Raw genomic sequence first — 20700 nt, 5'->3', positions numbered from 1 at the left:
TTCACCTTTCATCCTTCAAAACACAGAAAAGCAAGCAAAGTAGATTGAGTGAAGGCATGAGGAGGGCTGTGATATTGCCCCTGACTTTTTGTCCATTGTCAAATCATTTTCTGCTTGGAGACAGGAACAGGGTTTGCAAAATTTAAAGAAAATTTGAAAACTTTTCAAATCTTTAGAAGTAGATAGTGACTTATTTTTAGGCATTTAAAGATAGATAGATATTCATAATAGCTTATATTAACACTATCTAATATGGGAATTTAGTTTTCTAACTTTAAATATATTCTGCCTGGAGACAGGAATAGGGTTTGCAAAATTTAAAGAAAATTTGAAAACTTTTCAAATCTTTAGAAGTAGATAGTAACTTATTTTTAGGCATTTAAAGATAGATAGATATTCATAATAGCTTATATTAGCACTATCTAATACAGGAATTTGGTTTTCTAACTTTAAATATACTTTTGAAAACAGTCTGTAGAAGTTGCCTGGTAAAGTATTTGGAAGAAAATAACACTTGTCCTACGTGTAGAATTGTTATTCATCAGAGTCATCCGCTGCAATACATTGGGTAAGTATGCATTATAAGAGAAGAAGAAAATATGAAACTATCAATGCATGAAAATAAATAACTTTGATACTGATGTGGTAACTGTATATTGGTATGATAAAATTATTATTCATGTTTTTTCCTATTTAATGTACACACACACAATTTTTTGAGGCTAATTATACTGATTAATATTATGTTCTTTTGTAAATTAAAATATTGGTTTTCATGCATATGCTAACTGCCCATTTTCTGTTCTGCTGCTTTAAGGGCTTGCTACTGTGGGTTATGATGACACTTCCTAAAGAACTACACAGTTTCTCCCTTTAAAATGAAATAATCTGTGTTCATACTCCACAAATATTTGTTCAGATGGAATAACAATATAAATTGGAAGATGGAACTTCTTAGGATGATGTAGGATTTCAGTTTGAAAGAAATTGAAAAAAAATTGATTATTTTTCAGAAATTTAATGAATAACTGTTTTTGGTAATATATTTTATGTTTACACTATATACATATATATATATATATATATATATATTTTTTTTTTTTTTTTTTTTTTTTTTTGCAAACCAGTGGGGTTAAGTGACTTACTCAGGGTCACAAAGCTAGGTAATTAAGAGTCTGAGGTCAGAACTTGGATACTCCTGACTCTAGGACCAGTGCTTTATCTAAACACTGTGCCACCTAGCTGCCCCATACAATATTTTAAAATTAATATAAAAGGTTCTGATCTACTTAAAGAATGTTGCCCAGAGAGGCCCTTAATTCTATAAGAGTTATTCAATAATTAGACTTGCCTGTACATATTTTCTTCTACCCTAGAAAGTGGATAATTCTGAAAACTTTGTCCTGTATTCCTGGTCCTCCCTTCAAGAATGGGGAGTGACAGCATCTTCACATCTCTATTTAGTTAATCAGTCAGCATTTACCTGGTAGGCAAAGAATAGTTCATGAGGTACCAGGGCAAGACACATGAGGCTCCTGCCTGTAATTCCACAACCATTTACTTATAACCAGCTCCTGGGGATGCCAAAACCAAAACCATAGTAGAATCCTTGACTTCAAGTAAATTACAGTCTGCTATGGGAGCACAATATGAAGCCAAATGGGAGAACACTTAACAAGTAGAGATCTGGGAAGAGGATGGAGGATGGCCCCTGAACTAGATCTTAAGGAAGAGATTATCTTTAGCCATCAAGTTTAAGCTTTTGTGTGAGTACTTGGAGGAAGAAGACTAAATGGGGAATAGTCCATTTTGGATAGAACTACAGAGAAGCTTTGAGGGAGAAGAGTAAGAAATAAAGCTGGAAAGGTGGGCAGAAAACATATCAACAAGACATTTGAATATTATACGGAATTTGGATTTTATCCTAGCAATAGGGAGCCATTAAAGCTTGACCTGCAGTAGTGAATTTAGAGAAGTAGCTACAGAAGTGTTGACCAGGTTGGTTGGAATGAATTAGAGTCCTTTTTTTTTAAATTTAAATTTATTTTTATTAAAGATATTGAGTTTTACATTTTCCCCCAATCTTGCCTCCCTCCCCCCTCCTCCCTCCCCCCCACAGAGAGCACTCTGTCAGTCTTTACTTTGTTTCCATGTTGTACCTTGATCTAAATTGGGTGTGATGAGAGAGAAATCATATCTTTAAAGAGAAGTCTGAGAGGTAACAAGATCACACAATAAGCTATCTGGTTTTTTTTTCTAAATTAAAGGGAATAGTCTTTGTACTTTGTTCAAACTCCACAGCTCCTTATCTGGATACAGATGGCACTCTCCTTTGCAGACAGCCCAAAATTGTTCCCGATTGTTGCCCTGATGGAATGAGCGAGTCCTTCAAGGTTGAACATCACTCTCATATTGCTGTTAGTGTGTACGGTGTTTTTCTGGTTCTGCTCATCTCACTCAGCATCAGTTCATGCAAATCCCTCCAGGTTTCCCTGAAATCCCGTCCCTCCTGGTTTCTAATAGAACAATAGTGTTCCATGACATACATATACCACAGTTTGCTAAGCCATTCTCCAATTGAAGGACATTTACTGGATTTCCAATTCTTTGCCACCACAAACAGGGCTGCTATAAATATTTTTGTACAAGTAATGTTTTTACCCTTTTTCCTCATCTCTTCAGGGTATAGACCCAGTAGTGGTATTGCTGGGTCAAAGGGTATGCACATTTTTGTTGCCCCTTGGGCATAGTTCCAAATAGCTCTACAGAAGGGTTGGATGAATTCACAGCTCCACCAACAGTGTAATAGTGTCCCAGATTTCCCACATCCCTTCCAACAATGATCATTATCCTTCCTGGTCATACTAGCCAATCTGAGAGGTGTGAGGTGGTACCTCAGAGAAGCTTTAATTTGCATTCCGAGTCCTTTGACAGACATAAGAGGAAGAAAGTGGGAGGGAGAAAGACAAGAAGAGAAAGCTAAGAGAGGAGGGTGAGACTTCCTGAGAGGAAGCCATGTCTGCTCAGACACAAATGAGGTTTTTGTTGAAGGGTGCTTTCAGGTGTTCAGGATGGCAGCTGTGGAAAAAGCTGCTCTTTAGTTATTTGAAGCCCCTTCACATTAACACCACTGTATCTGTTCCTGAGTTTGCCTTGTGAATTTGGCCAGCCATTAATCATATGGAACTGCTAAGACTTCTGTCCCAATATGATGTGAACTTAGTGATCCTGGATTGCCTAACTTTGCCACAAAGTTTTAAGTGGAAATGTTTAGGAAGAGATGGAGAATTGGAAAGAAGATAATATATCAAAACTAAAGATGGTAGATATGTAAAATTAGTAAATCTCCATTCAGTCTCAGTAGAATTTTTTTTTTTGTTATCCAACTATTTTCTCTTTAAATATATAATGGCTCCTTGGAAACTAGTTGCATCTTAAAATAAGGTGTTATAAGAGAAGACTTGACTATGCTTATTTTCCTAATCCTATGCATATATTTGACCACTGACTGAGCCCCAACGGCTATTGGAACTGAGTAATGAAATATTTCTAAAGTCTTAAGGAAACAACATCTGGGTAGGACAATACAGGATGAGGGATTACCTCCGTTTAAAGGGATCAGAAATTTGGATGACTAGAGTTCTGTCAGAGAATTAAAATTCGCCTTAATTTGGAAAACAGAAATGAATTGCCACTTTTCTAAGTTCTATGCTGTGACTTAGTGAGAGGTAATGTAATGTATTAATTAATGTAATGTAACAGTTGACACTGTTTACCCACTGAGCTTTCCACTGACAGTCCCAACCTAGACCCCAGTTTTTTTCAAATGAACTGTTATCTAGCTATGCCCCTCCTCTTCTTTGTTTGTAAAGTTAATTCTTCCAAACAAGGGAGCACAAAAGGGGAGAAAGGAACTTTGGTAGATCTCACCATTTGGGAAAATCTTCAAGTGTGAACCCAGCAATGTGTTTGGCATTGGGAGGACTAATGTAGTTTGTAAGGGTTCATCTTTAAAATATTGGTGGTAGATATTTTTTGGCTATTATCAACTCAAAGAAGACAGTCTAGCAATGGAGAAGTTCAATTTAACATTGTTGGAGAGGTTCTGCACAAATATATTCACAAATCTTTGGATGAATTAAGCATTTAAAAGTTTTTAGGCATTTCACAGCAGGACAGAAACTATCGAATAATCTAAGGAAGTCAGCAGAAACCTTTCTGTTTCTTTTAAAAAGATTAGGGATTACTCTACACAATGAACTGTTGATTCAGGTTTTTAGATTCCATTAACTATCAGATTTGTATTCCTGTATTCTACAAGGTTGATAGATGGTTATGGAGGAAGAGAAGACTTTATCAAATCTTTTGTCTGCAAATTTTCACATATAAATTTTCTTATAAATCTCTGAAAGTAAATTTTGGTGTTATGAAAAAAAAACAAGTAAATAAAGCCTTTTATTTAAGTTAAATGTACTCTTGATTCAACTAAAAGTCGATCCCATACTATTCTTGTCGCTTTACTTTTATATTCTTTGGAACATGACTGAGACTTTTGGTTCCAATGGCAGCTGCTATTTTTTTTGTTTCTTTTTTTTTTTTGCAAGGTAATGGGGGTTAAGTGGCTTGCCCAAGGCCACACAGCTAGGTAATTATTAAGTGTCTGAGGCTGGATTTGAACCCAGGTACTCCTGACACCAGGGCCAGTGCTCTATCCACTGCACCACCTAGCTGCCCCAGTAGCTATTATTTTTGAGATAATTATCAGATTCTCAAGTTGAATCTTTTTTTTTTTTTAGGTTTTTTGGCAAGGCAAATGGGGTTAAGTGGCTTGCCCAAGGCCACGCAGCTAGGTGATTATTAAGTGTCTGAGGCCCGATTAGAACCCAGGTACTCCTGACTCTAGGGCCGGTACTTTATCCACTGCGCCACCTAGCCACCCCGAATCTTTTTTTTTAAAGATTTTATTTTTTTTTGAGTTTTTCAATTTTTTTCCCTAAACTTCCCTCCCCTCACCCCCCACAGAAGGCATTTGCCAATCTTTACATTGCATGGTATACATTGATCCAAATTGAATGTGATGAGAGAGAAATCATATCCTCAAGGAAGAAACATAAAGTATAAGAGCGAGATCTGACAATAAGATATCAGTGTTTTTTTTTTCCCCCTAAATTAAAGGTAATAGTCCTTGGTCTTTGTTCAAACTCCACAGTGCTTTCTCTGGATACAGATGGTATTCTCCATTGTAGATAGCCCCAAATTGTTCCTGATTGTTGCCCTGATGGAATGAGCTAGTCCATCAAGGTTGATCATCACCCCATTTTGCTGTTAGGGTATACAATGTTTTTCTGGTTCTGCCCAACTCAAGTTGAGTCTTTTCTTAAGTTTCTGACAGTATTTGCAAGGAAGGCTCAGAGTATTTTGTGCATATCAGAATTTGGATAACAGTAGCTTATTGATGATGGTTTTTTGGAAGGAGAACAAGGTGTGAATTCATGTTGCCCAAATACAAAGTTTTTGCTGTCATTAAAATGTTTATATTTCACAAAATTGTCTTTTAAGAAATTTATTTGGGGGGCAGCTAGGTGGCATAGTGGATAAAGCACCGGCCTTGGAGTCAGGAGTACCTGGGTTCAAATCCGGCCTCAGACACTTAATAATCACCTAGCTGCATGGCCTTGGGCAAGCCACTTAACCCCATTGCCTTGCAAATACTAAAAAAAAAAAAATTATTTGGCTTTTTACAAGCATTTGCAGTTAGGTGGTGCAGTGGAGAGAGAGCACCAAGCCTGGCATTAGGAGAATGGGAGTTCAAAGAGAGCCTCAGACAATTGGGATCTGTGTGACCCTGAGAATATCACTTAGCCTTCTGCCTCAATTTCCTCAATTGTAAAATGGGGATGATAACAATACATGGTATTGTTGCAAGGATAAAATTAGCTCTTAATTTTAAAGCACTTAGCATATGGCCTGACACAAAGTGAGCTCTATAAATTACAATGGAAATCTCCCAGATCATCATGACTTTTTGTTTATTTTTTAAAATAAATTTTTGATGATACCTTACAGGTGTTTTTTTTAACAATACTAAAATTTCACCTGGTATCTCTCCTGTCCTCTCAGAGAATCATCCCAATTATATAGATGAAAGAGTATTTGTAAAAGGAAAAAAGTTAAAAAAGAAGAGGAAAAAAATCAGCAAAACAACAATTCTTCAAAAAAATATGAACGTATTCAATGTCCTCTGTCAAAGAGAGGCCTTTTTCATCACTGAAATTAGTTAAATGCTAATTAATATCTTTCTTCATAGATAAGTATTCAGAGATTTTCCTAAGTTGAAGAGATAGTCATTGTAATTATATAGTCATCTGATGATCATTAGAGAACATCAAAGACCTCATTACACATGTCTAGCCAGTGCTATTGCAAAACTTAACTTAGGTCATGACTACTGGTGCTTTTTTTTTTTGTTTTTTTCAAGGCTATGAGGTTAAGTGACTTGTCCAAGGTCAAGGTCACACCACTAAGTGAGTATTAAGTGTCTGAGGTTGGATTTGAACTCAGGTCCTGTTGACTCCAGGGCTGGTGCTCTATTCACTATGCCACCTAGCTGTTCCCTTACACTTTAATATTAAAAATTATGGTAGGACTTTCTAACTCAATCTATGAAATGATTCTATATACATATTTTTAGGCAAATTTTTTTCCTTTTAGAAACTGAGAATAATTTAGAAATAAAGATGATAAAAATGCTTATATTTTTACCTTGTCATAATGTAATAAATTTTCATGTATGTAATATCCCTAACTTAATAATATGTTCACTTAACAAAGTGTATTCTGAACAAATTACAATTTTTAAAAACGTGTTTATGTGGCTTTTAGCTTTTTTAAAATGAAAAATAATTATACATCCAATTAGATTCTTCTGTAGTGTAAAAAATAACTACTTCCATTTTGTGTATTCCTCAATGCAAAATAGAAATGTATATTCAAAAGGAGCACTAAAGGTGACAACATAATATAAATTCAGATGTTTTTAATTTTAATTTTCTTTTTGCTTTTTTTGGCAGTCATGACAGGACAATGCAAGATATTGTTTACAAATTGGTACCAGGCCTTCAAGAAGGTGAGTCTTAGTATGTCAAAATTTGGTTATTAAATAGATATAACACTAATAGCAGAAATGTCAATGGAATTTCCTTTTGTAGAACTACAAATCTTGTGTATCCCTCATGTCTGATATTAAATGAATTTTTTTAACTCTTATAATTTGTCATTTAGCTAGAGCTTGCCACTTTTCCAGCATGATCTCCCTTCTATTGCAGGACATTATTTATGATCACTTTGTATATGCACATAAATGTTCTTTTTTAGGTTTCCTCTGATCAATCTGACTTCCACCTATCCTAGAACAACCTGGCGGTGTAATTGATTGAGCCCAGTAGGTCAGCTTGGTTGTGTTCTCAGAGAGGTCTTCAAGACATTGTGTAAGGTGCTTGAAAAAAGAGTCCTTGTCCTTAAAAAACTCAGTCCTAAGGAGGTTTGACATACAAACATGACTGTGTGTGTGTTTGTATATATTAGTTATTCGTGCCTTTTGTTTGTACACTTGGGTTTTGTCCATTATTGGAAGAAGACCAAAATGACACAGCTATTTGTGTCTGACTGCAGTTGATCAGACTAATATGAGCTTGGAAGGTTTTACCACAGGATGGGCACAAATAGTCTGTGAACACTCAGAGTCGGTACTCTAAACTTACAAATGTCATAAGCTACTTCCATTCAACCTTGCTTATAGAACACAGCACTTTCTCTGATGAGGATATGCCATGTTGAGTGTTCCTATGCCAGAGGTCTTCCATGCTGCACAATCAATTACAGTGTTCTTCAGAGAGACTGTGAAGGTGTCCTAGTATTGCTTTTACTCACTTCCTTGTGAGCACTTGCCCTGTGTGAGTTCTCCATAAAAGACTCTTTTTGGCAAGTGTACATTTGTTATTCAAATAATGTGGCCAGTCCATTGTAGTTGTACTCTCTATAGCAACAATTGAGGGTTTGGCAGTTTAGCTCAAGAAAGGACCTCAGTGTTTGGTATCTTCTCAGGAATCTTCCTAAAACAATTTAAATGAAAGCATTTCAGTTTCTTGGCATGGTGCTGCTAGACTGTCAGGTTTCACAGGCACATAACAATGAAGTCAGCACAGTGGCTCTGTAAACCTTCATTGTGATAGTTAGCCTAATACTTCTTCTCTTTTGCACTTTCTTTTGGAGTCTCCCAAAAACTCTGCTAGCTCGGGCAATTCTTGTGTCCACCTAATTCTCAATACGTCCCTCCCTGAAATGTACACGGCCAAGGCAAATGAACTTGTCCACAGTACTCAAAATTCCTCCATTTGCTGTAACCAATGGTTCCACATATGAATGGTGTGGTGCTGGCTGATGGAGCATTGTTGTTTTCTTGGTATTAAATGTTAGGCCAAAATTAGCACAAGCAGCAAAGAATCAGATCCACATTTTTGTTCCATCTCAACTTCAAAGGCTGCACTGAGTGCACAATCATCTGCAAATTGAAGATCATGCACCAACACTCCCTCCACTTGGGTTTTCACTTGTAGCCTTTTCAAGTTAAGAATTTGACATCATTGTGGTTGCTGTGTTCATCCTCAGTGAAGGCATCTGATAACATGGCTGAAAGCATCATGCTAAAAAAAGCATGGGAGCATGGACGCATCCTTTTTTTCACTGCATTGGTGACCAGGAAATCTTGAGAGCATCATGCACCATCCAGAACCTAGGCAGGTGCATAATCATGAAGGTGACATATAATACTGGTGAACTTCTCTGGGCAACCACATTTTGACATAATTTCCCATTAGCCCTCAAAGACCTTGTTCAGATCCACAAACATTGTGTTTAGACCTTTGTTCTTTTCTTGGCATTTTTCCTGGAGTTGGTGGCCAGCAAATAGCATTTTGATTGCTCCTTTACTTTCTGAAGCCACTCTGGCTGTCAAGGAGGTGATCACCTACCAGATGAACGGTCAGTATATTGAGAAGGACTGGCAAGAATTTTGCTAGCAATGACTGAAAGAAAATTACCCTTGTGATTTTCACAGGACAATCTATTCCCTTTACCTTTATAGAGATAGAAATTGGAGGCATCCTTGAACTCCTCCTCATGCCATATAACCTGGAAAATCTCAGTCAACTTTTGGATGAGGATTGTAAATCTGAACTGGAGTAGAATCAACACCAAGTGCTTTGCTATGTGAAAGACCCTAATGTATTCAAAACCTCTTCTTCAGTTAGAACTTTATTTAGGATAGATTGACTTCAACTTCAAGTAAAAGGTCAGTGGCTTCTTCATTGATTGATGATGGTCTGTTAAGAACACTATGGTAGTGTTCAGCACATCTCTCTAGGATCATGTCCCTATCACTCATCAATGTTGCTCTGTCAGCATTGAATAGTTGAGATGCATCATACTTCTTTTAGTCTTTAGGGCATCATAAAAACAAAAACTGAATTTCACCTCTCTTATTGAGGCAAGAGTCTTGCCTATCTCCAAGCTTCACTCGTACTCTACTTTTGATGGAATTAAATGTTAACTTCTTTGAAATGCTGGTAAACCCTTTGGAGTTCTCATTTTTCATTTAGCAGCTTCTGTATTCCCCTACCATTTTTATCAAACCAATCTTGATCTTTGTGAGTACTCTGAAAATACAGTGTTTTCATTAAAACTCTGACTTGCCCACTCCTTTTTTGTTCCACTGTTACAAACTGTGTTTGGCTTAATTTTTCCACCAATTTGACAACTAATTATTACCTCTCAGAGATGCACTCTTTAATCTGTTGACATTAATTCTTTTTTTTCTTTTTAAACTTGTTTATTCTTATTTTGTATAAATAGTTTTTATACATTACTAAAATATTCTTGTTTAAGAATAAACATGATACCCCCTCCCCCCAAAATAATATAGACCCACATGAGCGATAAAATAAAGGAAAGAGAAAAAAATTAAAATTAAGATTACTACTACTAATAATAATAATCATAATCATAATGATAGGTGCAGCCAGGTGGTGCAGTGGGCGGAGCACCGGCCCTGGAGCCAGAAGCACTTGAGCCCAAATCTGGCCCTAGACATTCAACAATCACCCAGCTGTGTGACCCCAGTCAAACCACCCCAACCCCATTGCCCTGCAAAAACAAAAAAAAAAGACCCCAAATAATAATCATAATCATAGTCATAGTAGGGGTGGCCAGATGGCGCAGCAGACAGAGCACTGGCCCTGGAGCACCCCAGGTAATCACCCAGCTGTGCAGCCCCAGGCAAGCCACGCAGCCCCATTTGCCCTGCAAACCTCCCCCAAATAATAATAATAATAATAATTATGATGATGATGATAATGACAGTAATAATAAAAACGTGCTTCAGTCTGTGTTCCAATACCTCCAGCTCTGTCACGGGTAGATCACATTCTTTATGATAAGTCCATTACTAAAACTACGTCCGTATTTTTCCACTGTTGCCATTGCTGATCACAACTCCCTCCATTCATACCTCCCCACTACCATATACTATATTTTCTCTCTCCTTTCACTCTGTCCCTCTTCTTAAATGTGCTGTAGGGTATCTGAGTAGCACAACAGACAGATCCCTGGCCCTGGGGCCAAGAGGCCCAGAACATACATACCACCCCTTAGGCCCAGCATCTACCCCACCCTATGGTCCCAGACAGGCCATCCTATTCATCCAGATAGCCTATTCCACCTCTCCTTTTTGTTTCTCCCATTACATTTCCCTTTTAGCCATTGACTCCATTTTTACACTATATTATATCTTCAAATTCAGCTCTCTCCTGTGCTTCATATATAAAAGCTCCTTCTACCTGTTCTATTAAATGAGAAGGTTCATATGACTGTTATCAGTATCATTTTTCTATACAGGAATACATGTAGTTCATCATCAAGTCCCTCATATTTTCCCCTTCTCCTCCACTATTATGCTTCATCTGAGTCCTGTATTTGAAGATCAAACCTTCTGTTCAGCTCTGGCCATTCCAACAGGAACACTTGAAATTGCCCTGGTTCATTGAAAGTCCATCTTTTTCCCTGGAAGAGGATGTTCAGTTTTGCTGGGTAGTTGATTCTTGGCTGCATTCCAAGCTCTTTTGCCTTCCAGAGTATTATATTCCAAGACCTAATGTATTTGCTGATAAGTCCTGTGTGATTCTGACTGTAGCTCCATGATATTTGAATTGTGTCCTTCTGGCTGCTTGTAATATTTTCTCTTTGACTTGGGAGTTTTGGAACTTGGCTATAATATTCCTGAGTGGGGGTTGGTTCTCTTTCTTGGGGAGATCGAGGGATCCTCTCTATTTCTATTTTGCCTTCTGCTTCTAGGATATCAGGGCAATTCTTTGAAAATGATGTAAAGATTCTTTTCCTGATCATGACTTTCAGATATTCCAATAATTTTAAAATCATCTTTCCTGAATCAGTTTTCCATATCAGTTGTTTTTTCAATGAGATGTTTCACATTTTCTTCTAATTTTTCATCCTTTTGATTTTGAAGTATTGTGTCCTGACTTCTCGTAAAATTGGCATCCTCCCTAAGTTCCATTCTACATCTGAAGGATTTGTTTTCCTCAGAGAGCTTTCTTAACTCTTTTTCCATCTGTCCAATTCTGCTTTTTAAAGCATTTTTCTCCTCAGTAACTTTTTGAACTGTTTTATCCATTTCACCTGTGCTGGTTTTTAACATGTTGTTTTCTTCAGCATTTTTTTGGATCTCCTTGACTAAGCTGCTGATTTCATTTCCTGCATCTCTGTCATTTCTTTTCCCAATTTTTCTTCTATTTCCCTCACTTGATTTTCAAAATCTTTTTTGAGCTCTGTCATAGCCTGAACCCATTTTCTGTTTTTCTTGGAGTCTTTAGATGGAGGAGCTTGTACTTCCTCATCTTCAGATTGAGTATTTTGATCTTTCTTGGGCTCAAAGTATTTCTCAGTGGTGGTTCCCTTTTTCTCTGCTTTCTCATTTCTCCAGCCTGTGCCTGGTTTTGGGGTGCTTCTTGAGCTTTTGAGTATTATTGGGACCCCCCCCCCCCAAGGATCTCCGTGTGTGAGGCTCTGTCTTCCCTCCTGGTCTGTGAATAACCACAAGCATACCCCTCTGCCACCAGGCTGAGGTGGGGGGGGGGGCTGCTGTTCTATTGGGGGACCTAGACTGCAATCAGGATCTGAATGTGGTCAGAGTCCCAGAGTCCTGTTCCAGGGACAGAAGACAGAGCTCTGTTGACATTAATTCTACTGGTTGTCATTTTCCTTGGGGCTGCCACTTCATTGAATGTGAATATTCACTTAGAGAGGATGAGTCTGTGATCAATCCAGCACTTTACACCACACATATTGCCTTTGTCACTCTCGCATCTTGTGTGTTTCTTTTCCTTACAGTCATAATAGTCTATTTGATGCCAATGCTTGTTATGAGGGTGTATCCAGGAAGTTTCATTGCATTTAGATAAATGGAAGGCAGTTTTCATGATGAGAAGATCATGAGATGTGCAAGCCTTCAGTAGTAGTTGTCCACTGCTCTTGCTCTTTCCAACTCTATTCCTCCCAAGGACTCCTTGCCATGTCTCTTAGTCTGAGCCTACTCTAATATTAAAGTTATCTAAAATTTTAAACTTGTTCTCTTTTGCACGTTGATGATGATAAGGGTATCCACGTCTTCATAAAATTTTTGTTTGACATTGTCAGGGTTCTTCAGGGTGGGAGCATAGGCACTTACAATTATGGCATGGCATTTTCCTGCTAATGGTAATCTCATTGTCATGTGCCCATTCACTCCTTTTGGCTGGTATTCAAACTTATTGACTAGATTAGTTTTGACTGCAAAATCTACCTGAGCTTCACAGTACTCCCCTTCACTGTGGTCATGCCAGAAAAATGAGTCCAGCTCCAATGTCAGTTATCTGGCCTTGCCAGCCTTGTTTCACTTAGGGCTGCTATTTGGATATGATACCTGCTGCGGTCTCTTGTAAGATGAAATGTTCGTCATTCAGGTCTATTGGATCTGGTGTTGAGTATGACCTTCCACATATTCTATACTGTGATGGTGAGTGGGATCTTCTTTGAAGACATTTTTGAAGATTTTTTTTTGAGTCAAAAGACTGCAGTGTAGGGTTCTTCGCCTGCCTTGGTAACCAGGCCCAAGGTTGGGTAAGCAGACAATTTTAAGTCAACTTTTCTAGCCCCTTCCTCACACCAGGAAGTTAGCAGTGCGTTATTTAAAAGCCTTCTCAGTGGGCTGCCGAATCCTGCTGTTGTTTTTAGTGGAGAAACAACCCTACAATTTGTACCACTTTTGTGTAGGGTTGTGACTATAGCTCCCAGTATACTCACACCTGCTGCTTGATCACTTGCCTGTCACCAAACGATTTTGATGTAGGAATGCTAAAATAGCATAAGTGATTGTCTTTTGATTCATGTGTAAATTAGATTTAAGTTAGGCAGAATTGTATAAAGTCATCAGCCTTGCTCTCTCAAAGTCATAAGTGTCTGGTGATAAGACAAAGTGGAGATAATTGGTAATAGATTGAGATGCATTGGATGAAATTAGTGTCTTTGAGATCCTTTTGGTTACCTTCAACTTGATTTAACCTGTTTGCCAAAATGATTTACCGAGGTGTGGTTGCTATGCATGCTACAGCTGCTTGGAACCACAGTTGAGACTTAGGTGGCTCAGGTAGACAAAAAGGTAGAAAGCAGCCCAGAAAAGAACTCATACCAGAAATACCTAGTCTTATAATATTTGTAGAAGAGTTCTTTCATTTGGTAAATAAACCCACCTTACAAAGGAAAATAGTTAAGGAAAAAAACAAGTTTTGCACCCTGAAGTTGCCAACCTCCCAGCCAAGAAGGAAATGTAATTTATTACCTGCTCATAGGAACTTTTATTAAGTCATTTTGTATATATTTTTTTAATTCTACTTATTTCATTTTGCATTGGTTTAATACTCGTCTGTCCATTTTTCTTTGAATTTCTCACATTCCATCAAATGAATGGTTTTTCCATACTTTTCCATACCTTTGTCAATTGGCATCCACCTTTTTCCAGTTCTTAATTCCCACAAATTATGCCACTACATACATACTAACTTAAGGAAGGAAGAACAGTAAGAGTAAGAGAATGGAGGTAGATATGTAGGACATCTTCCTATTGAAGGAAGCAGTTAAACTAAATCTTGAAGGACCCTAGGATTTTTAAGAGGCAAAGGAGAGGAAGGAGTTACATTCCATATTTGGAAAACAGTTTGTCTAAAGGTATGGAGATGGCTGATAGAATACTAAATTTGAAGAACATTAAGTAAGCCAAGTAAGTGGTTGGAATATAGGGTGCATGGAAAAGATTAATAGGAAAGAAGCCTAGAAAGGTAGCTTACAGAAGAAACTGGCAAGGAGTAGCTGGTCCCTTATCCTTTAGACAAATAAAATCTTGAAGCTTCTTTAGTAGAGAAATGACATGGTCAGATATTGTCTGATTTTATTTTTAAATATTTAGCAAGTATGTGGAGGCTATGTAGTATAGCACTTGAGCTGTAAAGTTCTTCCGAGTGTCCATACAGGTCTTCTCTGAGACCTAGTGCTCAGCATGGTGGAGATACTTCATAAATGAATGCTCTCTCAGGGACAGAACAGCATATTGAGGAGACAAATAGGGGCCATAGTCCCTGTTACAAATAGGTCTGATCATGTGACCCTCCTACTCACTAAATTCCAGTGACTTCTTGGGGGAGATTACAGGAGCAAAAACAGAATGCTCTACTCGGTGTTCAAACCCTGTTATCATCTAGCCCTTTCCTCCCTTTCCAGACTTCTTTCACTTTATTCTTTGACTCATGCTCTTCACTTCATTGTCACTGGATTCCTAGGTATGTGTTCTATGAACAGGACTGACTCCTGATCTCCTGGGCTTCCAACTCCAAGTCCACCTTCTAGAGGGAACCTGGACTCAGCTCTCTTCATTTCAGTGCTATGCCTTTCCTCTGTGTGTACTTGTTTGCATGTTGTCTCCTCTTTCAGAGGGCAGGGATTTGTCTTGTGATGCTCTTTCTGTCCTCACCATTTCTCAAAGTACCTGTCTTATAATAGGTGCTTGAATAGATACTGATTGAATCAAAAATAGGACAAGAAGGATAAGGACTAAGGACAAAAAAACCCCAATAGATTTGGTTAGAAAAAAATCATTAATGTCCTTTGAAAGATTGCCTTCTGCACATAGGGACAGAATCCACTTTGCAAAGGTTAAATACTAAGATATTGGAAGCGTTTAAGACTATTATTCATAAAATTAATAAAATTTACACATAGTAGGTTTGAAGACACCTTAATTGGTTTGGGAACATTTTATTAGCAGTTTTGTAGGTGGATGACAAAAGTCATTAAAAAGGGAAAGATTGGGGAGAAAGCTTATGAATGAATGAGAAATGAATGCAGCAGGTTTCTAATTTGGAGAATTTTGGAGAAGGTAGGCTGGCATGGATTAAGGATGAAGGTAAAGTCTAATCTTGACAAAGCTCAAGGAATAGAAATAATTTGATTCAGTTGAGAGAATTCTGGACCTAGTATTTGCTAGTTGTATGGATCTCAGCATTTCCCTTGTGTAACTCCCTAAATCTTAGCTAACTACTAAGTATAGCTAGGTTATAATCTACCTGTATTTGGTTAAGGGAGATCCCATATCAGAACTTTCTAATACTGAAAAAAATCACAACTGCCTCACAGTTTGCCATGGAATCAGTGATGTGTCTTCCTTTGATAATAGAGGGGGAAAAACAGAAGCTACTTAGACAAAAAAAGAAAGTAAGAGAGGTGAAGATCCTGAGATGTTAATTGTTTGGAGGAGAAAATAATTAAGGCATCTTACCTTGGTTGGATTTAATTTTTTCTGGCAGATAGATAGCAAAGTCATTTGTAAATAAAGGAAAAGAATCTGAGAAGTTGGAGGATTGATAAGAGAAAGAAGCATAAAAAAGACTCATAAGTAAGTAATGAAGATTTGTGTAAGTCTTGCTATTTTATGAAAACAAGCAGGATATGGAGATTTGTTTAATTATAAATTACTTTGATGAATCCTGCATATTTACATCTGGATGTAAGTTCATTCCAAACTCATATTCTTGCTTCACATATCTTCTCCCATTCTTTCTGTGGCTGCCTTGTCCATTCACCCTTGTGACTTTCCTTCTTTGAGCTCTCCAGCCATCCTTTATTCTCTGGTCTTCACCTCCAAGTCACTACATCTTCTTTACCCTACCCTTGCTTTTCAGCTCCTTTTTATTTATTGTCTTCTCCTGAGTTTGTGTTGAAGACAGCAAAGATTAGTAGCAAAGGATTCAATTTGAAACACAGTCTACATAATAATAGACTTTGGGTTTCTACCCAGGACTTTGGTCTGAAGCCAATACTCTTGAGATGGTAACAAGTACCATTTTTGGAAGTTTCCTTAGGAATAGACAAGAAAGTGTTTTATTTTAAAATTCTTTTAACTTGAATGGAAACAATCTGTCTTTTTGCTGTATATAGGACATTTCCATGGACTCTGAGTATACCTAGGACACAGATTTAGCAGCTTCACAGCTATGGCCAATTGTAGTTCCTCTTTGAGGCCAAAAAGATAGGATGGGAATACAGGTAGAAGTAGTGAGAGAGTAAGGAATCAGAAATGAACTTTTAAGGGTTACCCAAAAGAAATCAGTAGGCAACTAGAATTGACCAAGGTGTAATCTCAATCCATACAAATCCCAACAGAGAAGAATATAAATGAACATAGGTTTTAACAAAATCGGAACCAAGGGTCAGCAGTGCCAAGGTCATGAGTTAAACTTTAGAAGATGAATAAGTTGTTCTGAAATCATCTCTTTGGATACCATCTATCTTTAACAACTGGTCTTGCATCTGGCCCATCCTTGGCATTACTCCCCTATGGAACTTCCATATCTCCTAAGGCCATGATCTCACTGTCCATTGCCCCAGAGATCCTTGACTTAGGAGGTAGAAAAAAAGGACCTGATGGAGGAGAGGAGGAAGGTGTGTAGATATTCTTTGTCTGATTTTTACCTCAGAACACCAGGAAAGGTGTTACTTTACATCCATTAAATTATAACTTGACATCCTTTGATCTTTCTCACAGGTGGAGAAGAGAAATTTTGCTATAGATTTATAATTTTAAAAGAAATTGCTATTTTTTGTTTTATGTCATCTACATTATTTTCTTCTTTTTCTTGTCTTGGGGTTATCCTATATAGCAAAGCTTTTAAAAGTGAACAAAAAATAGTTCAGCAAAATAGACCAATATATCAACAAATTGATATTTATATATAGTTAACCAAACTCAGTACTCTGCAAAATAGGGAGATGCATTCTCATATCTCTTCTTGGAGAGCTTATCTGTTATTGTTCTTTCTTTTCTTTATTATATATTGTACATTCTATAAATTTTTTCTGGTTCTTTATATCAGTTCTTATAAGTATTCCCATACATCTTTATATTCATCATATTTGGTATTCTAGTACAAATCATAACCTGTTATTCATGTGCCATGATTTTTTTTTTACTTCATTCTAATGGGTAGGCATCTGCTTTGTTTCCAGTTCTTTGCAATTACGCAAAGAGTTACTATATTGATGTGTATTTCTTTTTACCATTGACTTTGGAGATATATGATTAGCAGTGAAATATCTAGGGTCAGAGTTATGGATATTTTAGACAGCTTTTCATTGTCCCAAATTTCTTTCCAGAATGTTTTCCAGAATAACTAGTTTATAGCTCCCATCTTTTGTTGGAGAAAGAATTTTTCCTCCCTAGTCACCATTACTGTAAAAGATTCTTTAATTTCTTAATGGTATGACCTTTAATTTTCGGGTCTCATTCATTTTGAGCTTGTTAAGCATATTTGGTGTAAGATGTCTTTCTGAACCTAATTTCTGGCTAACTTTTCAGTTTTCTCAACAATTTTTATGAAATATAGAATTTTTATTTCAGTAAGTTTTCAGGTTTATCAAACACTGGGTTATTAAGTTCGATTTTTTTCCCTCTTTTATATAGACTATTCCGCGGATCCTAATTTTTGTTTTGTTTTTGTTTGTTTGTTTTTTAGTTTTTTGCTAGGCAATGGGGTTAAATGGCTTGCCCAAGGCCACACAGCTAGGTAATTATTAAGTGTCTGAGGCTGGATTTGAACCCAGGTACTCCTGACTCCAGGGCCGGTGCTTTATTCATTGTGCCACCTAGCCGCCCCCATTGATCCTAATTTTCAAAAAATTTTTTAGCTAGTAACTAAATTTGATGATCTGATTTGTTGTCAATTTAAAGTATTCTATAATGATTTGTGAAGAGTTTCTTCGAATTGAATTTGTCTTCCAAGCTGTGCTGCTGACTTTAATCCTTGAACAACCATCAGAAGTTACCTTGAAGTCGTTTGATGAACATGAATTCAATTTTTCTTGTTTGTGGAAGACCTTATTCATGGTGCTATAAACTGACATGTACATGAGTTGCAGACGTCCATCTGTGAACTATCCTTTTACCAGTTTATTTAAGGATAAATTGTTCTCTGACTGATCTCCATGAGATTTAGGGTTTTTTTTTTCTGTATTCCTAATGACCACCCCACCAGCCCCATTATGTTCCAAGAGACTTGTCCATGGACAACCACAGAGAATTTTATTTTTATTTAGGCTGGCTTGCAGGTTATTCATTTTTATCATCAGGCCTTTGGTTTCCTTCATCCCCTCCTATTTAGGGTTAATAAACCCAAACCCACTCAGGAGGGACTTAATCAGCACTGGAACCCTTAATTCCTGAGGACTTCAAATCCAGGATTTGTCTCAATTCATCAGGCTGTTTCTCTAACCCTAGAGCAATGTCCTAACTGAGCAGTTTTCTTCAGTTTGCGTTTGTTGATGGGGCAGAGTTTTATTGCTATAAAAACATTCTGTTGGTCATATTAAAATAAAAGATATATGTTGTTTTTAATAGCGGAAATGAGGAAACAGAGGGAGTTCTATCACAAATTAGGCATGGAAGTGCCAGGAGACATCAAAGGCGAGACGTGCTCCGCCAAGCAGCACTTAGACTCACACCGGAATGGTAAGTCCTCTCTGAGTAGTGGTTTTGGAAGTCATTGGGCTGGGTCCTCTGCTCAGACCCTGTGCTTGTTAGTAGGCTGACTTCTGTGAATAGTCATGGGCCCCTGAGAACCTTAGGGTAGTCACTGTCACAGAAGCATGATCTGTGGAGAGGGGGCTGAAGAAGACAGTCTGAGCCCATATCTCAGGAAGAGGAAATGTTCAGAAGTGGGTTGGTGGGGGCCCTGGGGAAGCATGGTGCAAAAGAAGCATTCTCTTTATTTTTTTATTTTTTTTTTTAGGTTTTTTTGCAAGGCAAATGGGGTTAAGTGGCTTGCCCAAGGCCACACAGCTAGGTAATTATTAAGTGTCTGAGACCGGATTTGAACCCAGGTACTCCTGACTCCAGGGCCAGTGCTTTATCCACTGCGCCACCTAGCTGCCCCAAAAGAAGCATTCTCAGAGAAGAGTATCTGTTGTACCCTTGGTTCCTGAGGCAATACAAGTCAACAGTCCCAGGCTTTCTGGGAATCAGATATCTTTTCTGAACTGGTCTGGGTGATTTTACACTTTAATTTTCACGTTTCACTGATCTCAGTTAACTCTGAACTCCAAGTTGAGACCTAATCTCCTTGGATTTGCCTGTTCCCTGATCTGATTTGACCTGTTGTATTTGAATTTGTAAGTGACTGTCCCATGTCAACCTACTCTCCACCCTCCCCCTCCCCATGCACATACACATACAAATAAGGTAGCCCATTGCACTTTGTGATTTTGCTAAATTATTGAGAATCTTTTTTCAAGACCAAATTTATCTCTTTATCAACTAATATTAATTGTCATAATTTTGCTTTCTCTGATATCACTTAAGGATCACAGTTATTTTTTCTTTACCCTCAAGTCTTTCTTTTTGTGGGCCTAGTGTCCTCAGTTCTTTTAGCTCAACTTGAAACCTTTAAACATCTTGATTACTCTTCTGGATACTCTAAGCTTAGAAATGTTCCTCCTAAAATATAGTACCCAGAATTGTGCCTAAATACTCTAAATATCTGATTGAGGCAGAGACTAATGGAAACTACTTACTGTCACCATCCTGGTCTTAAAAATAATACCTTTCTCAACATCCTTCTGTTCACTAGGTGATCTGGCCTTTATTTTCAAGGTACAAGAGAATAGATACAATCATTAAACATATGTGAGAGGGGAAAAACACCTTTCTCTTTCAGGCTGAGAGGCACCTTTTCATTTTAATTTTCTCCAAATATAGGCATAGTTCATCCTTCTATTCCATGACCCCAAATGAAAATAGTTACTTTTCTTTAGCATGAAATCCCCAATTTAAGGATTTATCCAATTGTTCATTTTCACACTACCAGTTCATTCTTAGTCAGACAGGATACCCAGAGCTTAGTTAATTACTATCTCCTTTCTTCTCCAAAGAGGAAATTGGATAAATATAAATCACATACCATGTTCCCATCACGTCAAAATTATAGATAATAAGATACATATAGAACTATAGATAATTCTGGGATACCATCTATGTATAGATTACAAACCTTT

The 20700-nt window shown here is 37.4% G+C and overlaps 1 protein-coding gene across 6 annotated transcripts in view; it reads left to right on the top strand.

Moving 5' to 3' along the window:
- Positions 1 to 20700, top strand: part of PCGF3 (polycomb group ring finger 3) — a 130309-nt gene that overhangs the window by 76207 nt on the left and 33402 nt on the right. For all 6 annotated transcript variants that reach the window (XM_074230110.1, XM_074230109.1, XM_074230105.1 and 3 more), the window contains 3 exons: positions 472 to 568; positions 7071 to 7126; positions 19049 to 19159. In XM_074230110.1, the coding sequence (XP_074086211.1) occupies positions 472 to 568; positions 7071 to 7126; positions 19049 to 19159 (264 nt within the window). The remainder of the gene's footprint in view (positions 1 to 471; positions 569 to 7070; positions 7127 to 19048; positions 19160 to 20700) is intronic.

The sequence above is a fragment of the Macrotis lagotis genome, chromosome 3, assembly GCF_037893015.1.
Source record: "Macrotis lagotis isolate mMagLag1 chromosome 3, bilby.v1.9.chrom.fasta, whole genome shotgun sequence".
Lineage (NCBI taxonomy): Eukaryota > Metazoa > Chordata > Mammalia > Peramelemorphia > Peramelidae > Macrotis > Macrotis lagotis.
This window is presented reverse-complemented; position numbering and strand designations above follow the sequence as displayed.